Source organism: Rhincodon typus, chromosome 7 (assembly GCF_021869965.1).
Source record: "Rhincodon typus isolate 14 chromosome 7, sRhiTyp1.1, whole genome shotgun sequence".
NCBI lineage: Eukaryota > Metazoa > Chordata > Chondrichthyes > Orectolobiformes > Rhincodontidae > Rhincodon > Rhincodon typus.
In genome coordinates this window covers 20,725,772-20,735,426 of record NC_063338.1, presented here as the reverse complement: position 1 = coordinate 20,735,426, position 9,655 = coordinate 20,725,772, and the positions used below count along the sequence as shown (strand labels likewise).

The 9,655-nt window shown below is 39.3% G+C and overlaps 1 protein-coding gene across 1 annotated transcript; it reads right to left on the bottom strand.

The window, feature by feature from the left end:
* Window positions 1-2,292: 2,292 nt before the first annotated feature.
* Window positions 2,293-7,048, bottom strand: LOC109918651 (secreted phosphoprotein 24-like). Its single transcript, XM_048599560.1, has 11 exons — window positions 6,937-7,048; window positions 6,691-6,794; window positions 6,115-6,243; window positions 5,885-6,016; window positions 5,728-5,772; window positions 4,880-4,924; window positions 4,498-4,542; window positions 3,763-3,807; window positions 2,770-2,814; window positions 2,442-2,486; window positions 2,293-2,319 (listed from the first exon to the last, which is right to left on the bottom strand). Exons 1-11 carry the CDS (start codon window positions 6,986-6,988, stop codon window positions 2,293-2,295), a joined length of 714 nt encoding a protein of 237 aa, XP_048455517.1. The 5' UTR covers window positions 6,989-7,048.
* Between the last annotated feature and the right edge of the window lie 2,607 nt (window positions 7,049-9,655).

The following is a 9,655-nucleotide window of genomic DNA, read 5'->3' as shown; positions in this document are numbered from 1 at the left end:
TGCATTTCCCATGACTAATCCACCTAGCCAACACATCCCTGGATACTATGGCAATTTAGCATGGTCAATCCATGTAACCCGCATATCTTTGGCCTATGGGAGGAAACTGGAGCATCTGGAGAAAACTCATGCAGACACAGGGAGAATGTGTAAATTAGACACAAGGATGAAATCGAACCCAGGTGCCTAATATTGTGAGACAGCAGTGCTAACCATTGAGCCATTGTGACATCCATTAAATGTACCTTATTTTATTAGTATGCTACTATTAACCCCTTACTTAGTGTATGATCAACTGGTTTTCTCACAGCACTTTTGTAACTCAATGAAACAGATGTTTGGAGAGGATTCACAACAGATTTATAAGGGTAAGAATTGGAACATCGTGTTGCGGCTGTACAGGACATTGGTGAGGCCTTTTCTGGAGTACTGTGAATAGTTTTGGTTGCCCTTTACAAGAAGGGTATTATTAAATTGGAGAAGGTTCAGAAAAGATTTACAAGGATGTTGCTGGGACTGGAAGGTTTGAGTGATAAGGAGAGACTGGTTAGGCTGGGATGTTTTTCATTGGAGCATAAGAGGTTGAGGGGTGACCTTATGGAGGTTTATAAAATCATGCTGGGCATATATAAGATGAACAGCAAGGGTCTTTACCCCATGGTGGGAGAGTCCAAAACTAGAGGTCATATTTTTAAGGTGAGAGAAGAAAGACTTAAAAGGGACATGAGGGACAACTGTTTTACATAGAGAGTGGTTCGTATGTGGAATGAACTGCCAGAGGAAGTGGTGGATGCAGGTACAGTTACAATGTTTAAAAGACATTTAGATAAGTACCTGAATAGGAAAAGTTTGGAGGGATATGGGCCAAAAGCAGGCAAGTGCAGATAGTTTAGTTTGGGAACATGGTTGGTCTAGTTGGTCAAAAGGGTCTTTTTCCTTGACTCTATGACTCAGAGTTTGAAATAGTTTTTCAAATATTTGTACTTGCTGGGGACTGTCACGCTTTTCACCAAATCTCCCCATCTATCATGGCCAACATGCTCCAAACACAAATGTGATTGGCTTTATTTAAGTTTAATACTTTAGTTTTACGCAGACTTATCTATGCACTTCCACATTTAATGTAAAAATAAATCTGTGATTACAGATCACTAGACGATGTTTTGCTAAGTGATCATTCACTAACACGCTTTCATTGCACATGATCTAGAATAGCCTCTGTCCAACTTGGTTTCATCACCTGTCATTTGAGGAAATGAGTTCAAATACATACAGTGAACTCATCCTGAAACCTCTTTGTGTCAATTTAAATTGCTCAGTCTATATGGAGTTTAAAGACTTCCATAACAATATTATTGCCTTTATTATAAGATTTTCTGATCAAGATACTGTCCGAATGCTAGGGGCCTATTAACAATCCCACTACTGTTTTCTGGCTCTTATTTCTTATTTCCACCCATAAGGATTCTACTTCCTGATCTTCTCAGCCAGCGTTCTTGCTCTCTTATGTCTGCATGGTTTTAATATCAGGCTATTCCTCCTTACTAATTTTTATTTATCTTTATGAAATATCGAATGCCCTGGAATATTTAGTTCCCAACATTTTTCACCATGGACCATGTCTCTGAAGTAGATATTGCATCATTACTAGTGCTTGTACCACCTCTCTGTGGAGTAATGCGAAAGCGAATTTTTGAATTTCACAGCCATTGTTGCACTGTGAACCTCCTGACTCAGCTTTAGAACAAATAGCAAGAGAATTGTTTCTGGATATTTTTAACATATTCTCTTGCTCCTTCCCAATAGGTGCTACAGTTAATTAAGACAGTGGGATCAATTATGCAACCCAGTAATTTGGAAGTCCATAGAATGAAATAAGTGGTCGTCTTATTAACCCATGTGTCCTTTCTCACTCATCCAATTTTAGCTATGAATCCCCAATTCCCCAGCAGCCCCACCAGTCAACTGAGGGAATTGGTCACAGTGTGTGACAGGTTGGATTGAGCACCATATCTGTTTAAACTCCAATCTAATCACTGAAATGAGAAACACCAGAAAATATTCTTTATGATTTTAATATGATCCATAGAAACCAAGATAACTACACCAAAGGACAGAACATTTACAAATTATAGAATCTCCCAGTTACAGTAAAATATACAGACAGGAACCCCAGGTCCCTTCATCCTTATTAATGAACAAACAAAATACAATTGGTAACATCTTCTTTAATATGAATGAGGTCTTCTTGTGTTCACATCAAGTTCAGACTTTCAGAAGTTTCATTCCTAGTTAAGATCTTGAATCATCATTTTGTTCCTGGGATGAACAGAACAAAAGTAATGGTCATTTTCAAATGGGCCGAGTTCAATGTGAGTTCAGCATATTATGATCATGATCGAGAGACAATTCTCTGACACTAATGTCCAATTTATACTCACATTTGATGACACATCGAACGACGTTTCTGTTGACTTGCTGTTCAACTGTTTAAAAAAAATTAAGATTCATCTGGTTATTAAAGGGAATCAATGATATGTCTTTCATCTGTTATTGAACGTTGAAATTATCTTTGTACCAAAGGTTCTTCTGATTACTAAGCCATTAATGAGGACATATTAACTGTTTAAATTTACAGAGTCTATACATATATTGAATTGGTTAAAAACACAGAGCTGTGTCAGACTTGTGCATTGCAACTGAATCCAGGTTTCAACAGCTTATTTGTGTTAATAGTATAAACAACATAAAATCTCAGGTTGTACTTACATCTGGAGAATCCTCCACTGATGTTTCTGTTGATTTGCTCCTCATCTAGAGTATGCAGATTTATATACTTAGTATTTCTAAATAATCTTGATTTTTAGATTCTGCTCTAAAACAGCAGTTTAAATGATATCTGATTGTAAATGAGGCTTTACAGCTGCATTAAAATATTCGGGCTACTATGCTTACACAAAGAATCCAAGAGCTATTTTGTAATTAACGTTGAATATTGGAACTATCTTTGTCACAGCATCATTATAGTACAGAATTAGGCCATTTGGCCCATTGTTTCTAAATCATCTCTCTAACTGAGCATTGTGACTCAGTGTTATTCTCCTGCCTTTTCCCATAATCCTAAATAAGTTTCCATTTGTTTCAATTGAACCTGTCTCCACCATATTTCCAGGCAGTGTGTTCTAGACCACAACTACTTGCTGTGTGAAAGAGTCTTTTTTTTCTCATGTTGCATTTGCATCTTTTTGAAATTACCTGATATCTCTGTTTTCTCATTCTGGATGCATTCATTTATAACCAGGGAACAGTTTCTTTCCATCCAGTTGGTTTCAACCCCTTTTGATTTTGAAACCTTCTATCAAATCTCATCTTAGCCTTCTCCTATCTAAGGAAAGCAGACTCAAATTTTATGATTCCATGATTCTATGAACTTCTCTAATCTATTTTCATAATTGAAGTTTCTCATCCCTGAAAACACTCTTGTAAAACTCTTCTGCACTCCCTCAAATGCATTCACATTCATTTGATGTATGGTGTCCAGAACTGTATATCAACAACTTCACTGCTTAGTTTTTAAATCAAAGATTGCAGTGATTATTAAACCATAAATGAGGAAATGTTAACTCTTGAACCTTCTATTCTCTAGACATCCATTTAATTTAATAAAAACTGAATTGCTTTTAAGTGTGATGCAGTTAATTCCAAATCTTAACATTTTCTTTGCATAAATAATTATGACAGAAAATCGCAGATTATACTCACATTTAGAGAATCTTCAAATGATGTTTCTGTTGACTGGCTGTTCACCTGCATTAAAAAAATGCTGGAATACTTAGCATTTTGCAAATAATCTCAATCATTCAAATCATCTCTAAGCAAAATAGTGAAATAATATCAGATTGTCAATGAGGCAGTGACAACTTTTTCAAGTTCAGAGTCTGAATTCAGTGACTCAGTGCTGGAGCAGAGAAATCCTCGCCAAACGTGTCTGGTGCTCTAGTGCACCAAGACACCCCACCACCACAAACAACACAGATACACACACACACACACACACACACACACACACAAATGCATGGTGGTGGCTGACATTTTCCATTGATGAGTGTGTAATGTATCCACACTTCCAGAAGAACCAGTAATTTCTAATCGATTGGATGAGGAGAATGACAGCGAAGGTGTCCTCATGAAACCATCATTTGTGTCGCTCCAGTTACTGGAAACTTCTCAATGTTAGGAATCAATCACCATCTAATTAGCATCAATCCAACAACTGAAGTTGATAACTATCAGATGGTGGGAGTTAGTACAGTTGTTAAGTGGAGAGAGTTTGATGCAGAACAATGGCAACAGGGTGGGCTCAATTCTTACACCAGCTGAGATAGCTCTTGGATCCAGCCTCCTCCTCACCCTGACCCATGGCACTCACCATCGTACATGACCCTCGGTTAATGAAGAGATAGTGAGATAAATATAAAATAAAAAATAAATACTCACATTGGGAGAGTCCTCAAGGGATGTTTCTGTTGACTTGCTTTTCACCTGGAATAAAATATTCAGATACATCTAGTTATTGCAGGGAATCGATTTAATATTTTACTACAAATATTGAGCTGAAGAATTATATTTAAGCCAATTAAATTAGAAACTAGTATTATAATACTATTACTATAATTGAAATTATTTTTAAGCCAAAGATTTAGTGATTAATAGGCCATAAATTAAGAGACGTTAACTGTTTTCAATTTATAGACTGTAGAAATGCGTTTAACTAAATGAAATACACACTGCTGGTTCAGATTCTTGTTCTGATACAGCTGAATCAATAGTTTACATTTGTTATAGCTATCTGACAGAAAAAATCTCAGATAGTACTCACATCAGGAGACTCCTCCAGCGATGATTCGGTTGACTTGCTTTCCTCCTGGATTAAAATACCCAGATTGGAACGTTTAGTATTTTGATTTGTGGCATCAACTTGAAACAAAATCATTAAATGTCAACAAGGTTCCAAATGTGGAAGCAGCAACGTTTTGAGTTTCCAAGTTGGCAGTCAATGGCTCAGTGCTTTACCTTTGGGAAATTCTGTTAGCTTTAGTTGGGCTGGACAGGTGGTGAGTGACATTAACAGTGTGGGTTCAATTTCTGCACTGGATGAAGTTGGCGTGAAAGACTCTCCTCTTCAAACTCTCCCCTTACCTGAGGTGTGGTGAACCTCAGGTTAAACCACTACTAATTGTCTCTCTCCCTCAACAAAAGAGCAGCCTATGATCTGGTAGGGCTATGGCTGGAGTGGAGAAATCCTTACTGAAAATCTCTAGCACAGCACTGATCAACACAGTCTGTGGGATTGATGGATAAAAGAATGGCGGCTCTGATTCTCCATTAATTGGGATTTATTGTGACAAATCTGCAGTTCCGTCAAGGAATGACAAGTAATTAGTGTTTATCGTTCGTAAAATTGTAAGAGACACTGCACTTCTAATGTCATTGTTTGTACCTGTGTAGCCCTATGGATTTCAGTTGATTTGGTCTACAGGAAAGAACAAACTTTCTCTGTATTTTGGTTTTAGCATCAGACTTGGCTCCCCTGCCCTACTATCTCTGATTAAAACAACTTGCTGTCTGATACTTCGCTCTGACACAGTTTGATCCTGGAGTTTAAGCATTTTATGAATTTTCCTGATCAATGAGAAAAAATCTGACAAATTCCTAGTTTGTACTCACATTAATTGAATCCTCATTTGGTATCTCCTTTGACTTAGTTTTGACCTGTAATGAAATATTAATATTTCTCTATTTAGCACAGCAGACCAATGAGAAATGTAAATTATCTGTGATATTAAAAATCTCATTAAGCGGATATGTACAATTATAAAATTACCTCAATGCTGTTTTCACTCGACTCTGAAATGTCACTGTTGCTATCAAACGTCTTCAACCCCTGACACTCCACAGCAACATCAACAACCTCATCAGCAAAGTATTCAACACGACTTTTACACAAACCTTTCTCCTGTCAAAACAGAATTGATTAAAATTACATTCAATGATATAACACCCCCCTCAGTACACATGCTGGTTTGGGTGTGACAATGTGACTTTCGAACTTACCGCAGTCTTTTTGGGATGGAAGTAACAACTGGGATCATCAAATTCCAGTCCAGAATTCTTGGAGCAGACGGTTTCTTTCACAGAGAATGTTAAATCCACGTTGTATGACAATTTTCCAGTGCGTTGAATCTAATGAGGGAGGCAGCTTATTACTATCTGGCTGTATCTAATATCATTCAACCCTGCCTAATTTCATTTGCTCCTAAAACCTCTCGTGCATTTGTTAGCTCTGGGCTTCACTATTCTAATATTCCCTTAATGACCTCCCACATCTTCCACCCGTAAAATTGTGGTCACCCAGAATTCTGGTGGTAGTACTTAACTCACATCTAGTTCCATTTATCCCAGCGCTCATTGTCTTCTTTTGGGTACGAAGTAAGCAGCACATTGATTGTAAAATTGCTATCCTCCTTTCAAATCCTTGCGCAATATCATCTCTCCCTACCTCCAGTCTGATTCATCAGCCTAAGTGTAATATAACATTCTGCTCCTGTTTGATAATCTGAGTGAATTGCACTCAGTAATAATGTTGCAGAGTTTAGAGAGTGAAACTGATTGAGGCCAGGACACACTTACATCTTTCACTCGTCTCCTGGTTATCCCACACAGATTGCTGGTCTCAGTAATTTGGTTCAGTTTTAGAACAGACACTCTCAGAGCATCTTTAGGGCTTGGTATTCCTGTTGAGAGAAAAGGAAAATTGCACAAAACATTCCGGAGTTCTTCAGCGAGTTATTTTTACACATTGGTGATATCTCAGCGAGTGAGCCTCATTGCCAGTAACTCATTGCTCGATGGGGTGCCGCTCTCTCTGGTACCTACCTGAGCAGTGGAGAATCTGCACTGCAGCAATGGTGAGGAGGAAGGCTTTCATTCTGCCTCTTGTGTGATCAGCTGGCTGCTTTCTCAGAGTAAGGGAGCTGCTTCTCTCTCTTGCTCTGCCCTTTCCTTGCTGCGTTCAGTCTTTATATCCCGCGCCTCAACCACAGTCAAACACTGACTCATATTTACTCAGTTTTGGTCTTGGGCAGGGAAAGCTGCTGACAAGTGGCTCTACTATGGGCAGAGCTTCCGTCCCATAGCGGCATCATGTTTAGATTTGGTGAGATCAGAGATTATTCCTCAGAATATAAAATGATGAACTGACAAAGGACAGGAATTGATCACTTCTAAGTTATACAAAGGCACCTTCAATCCACTGGGAATTGCTCACTGCGCTGAGCTTCCGATTACATAACCATGCCATTACTAAAACTGCCTGTTTCCATCTCTGTAATGTTTGCCCACACATTACCTCATCTGCTCCTGAAACCTCAATTGTGCATTTGTTACCTCTGGACATCACCATTCCAATATTCTCTTAGCTGACTTCCTGCATCTTCCCCACCTAAACCTGAAATAATTCCAAATTCTCCTGCCTAGTACCTCATACATGTCAAATTCCATTCACCTCTTTCATTGCCTTACTTTGGCTTCCAGTTAAGCAATATGTAATTTTCAAATGTTACCCATAATTTCAAATCCCTGCTTGGTTTCAGCTTTCCTTATCTCTCTGGTGTCTTCAAGCCTCACAACACTCCAGATTTCTGTAATCTGGCCTCTTGAGCTCACCACTTTTTGACAACTGCACCACTGATGATAACATCTTCACCTGCCTGGAGTTAAGCTCTAAGGCTCCATCCTCTACCTCACTTCCACCCTTTAGGATTCTATGTCAAATCCACGTCTTTGAACAAGCTTTCAGCCACCTGACTGCCTTTTTCTTTCTGTGACATGGTATTTGATAAGAATGCTCTGAAGCAGCTTGCAAATTTTAAGTTAAAACGTATTGTATGAATGTAAATTTTTGAATTATTCCATTCTTGTCAGTTGCAAACACTCTGGATTGCCCCTGGACTATTCTGGCACTGGTATGGCATGCTGGCAGAGAGCTATGGACTCAATGTGCCACCACTTCAATTGCAGCCTTGGGTAACTCTCTGTGTGGAGTTTGCACGTTCTCCGTGTGTCTGTGTGGGTTTATATCAGGTGCTCAGATTTCCTTCTACAGTCCAAAGATGTCCAGGTTAGGTGGATTGACTGTGTTAAATTGCCCCATAGTGTCCAGGGATGCGCATGCTAGGTGGATTAGCCATGGGAAATATGGGGATGGTGTGGATTTTGTTGGGATGCTCTTCCGAGGGGGCGGTGCAGACTTGATGGACCAAATGACCTCTACCTGTACTGTTGGGATTCTACAATCCATAACTAATAACCAGGAAATTTCTTTGAGTGCCCTCGGAAAATGTTAGTAGTTGCAGTTCCCCAATGGATTCAATCAGTTATAACAAGGGGCTGAGTCTTAGTGGCTACCCTAGAGTAGGCACGTTAAATAAATGCTGTGCCATTGTGAGGACCTCTGTTTCAGGTTCCAGGACAATTAGAGTCTGCCCCAACAGTTTTCCCTCCACTGCATTGCCATTTCCTGCCCCCCACTCCAATAACTGTTGTCCAACATTTCTTCACACCCTAAGATCCCTGTAGGTCTAGATCGATCGTTAATTGCTGGCTGAACTACAGTGCCCACGGCACTTGGTAGAGCTATCAGTAATGCAGAGCTGCCAGCCACTGATTGGCCAGCGGATAATTAAGGCATGCCAGCTGAAAGATTGAAGCAGAGCGAGTTTGCGAATTGAAAGTCGGCAGATATTTACACTGAGGTGCAGGAAGTTAGTTAGATGCTATTCTCAATCACTATTCAGCACGCAGTAACCAAGGTAAGATGTAGATGCCTCCTCTAACACTGAGGGAGGCCATTGCACCCATCATACCTGTGCAAGCTCTTTTCTTGATGTCTTTCCATATCTCTGTTTCCCTTCTGATCACAATTCATTTCTTCTACTTTTTTCTTCATATATGCTTAACCATGACATGCAGTAAAGCCTACTGCTGTCTAATAACTATGAATGAGGATTGCCTTCTACTCTCTCTTGTCCATCCCTTCGTGAAAGTTTTAGCTTAATAATCCTCTGTTAATAATTTTCCAATCAGCAGAAACTATCATCTATTCCCCCTATTGAAACTCATCATTTTTAAAGGTTTCCACTAAAGCATCATCTCTTCTCCAACATAAATATCCCACTCTTTCAGATTTCATCACTGGTTTCTTATCCCTGCTATCATTCTGATCATTCCATCCTAAACAATCAATATAGTTTCAATATCTCAGAGATAGGAAGAACTGCCGATGCTGGTGTCAGAGATAACAGAGTGTGGAGCTGGAGGAATACAGCAGGCCAGGCAGCATCAGAGGAGCAGGAAAGTGCTCATTTTCTGAAGAAGGGTCCCGACACAAAACGTCAACTTTCCTGCTCCTGTGGCGCTGCCTCTCCTGTGGTGTTCCTCCAGCTCCACGCTGTGTTATCTCTAGTTTCAATATTTGTCCTAATAGTTATATTGTAACAATTTTCTTCTTTAGGCTTAGCCTGACACGGTGAGTGTCTTTACCCAATGACTAGTGACAGAAGTTATGTCAAAGTTTAAATAAATTTTCACAATTACT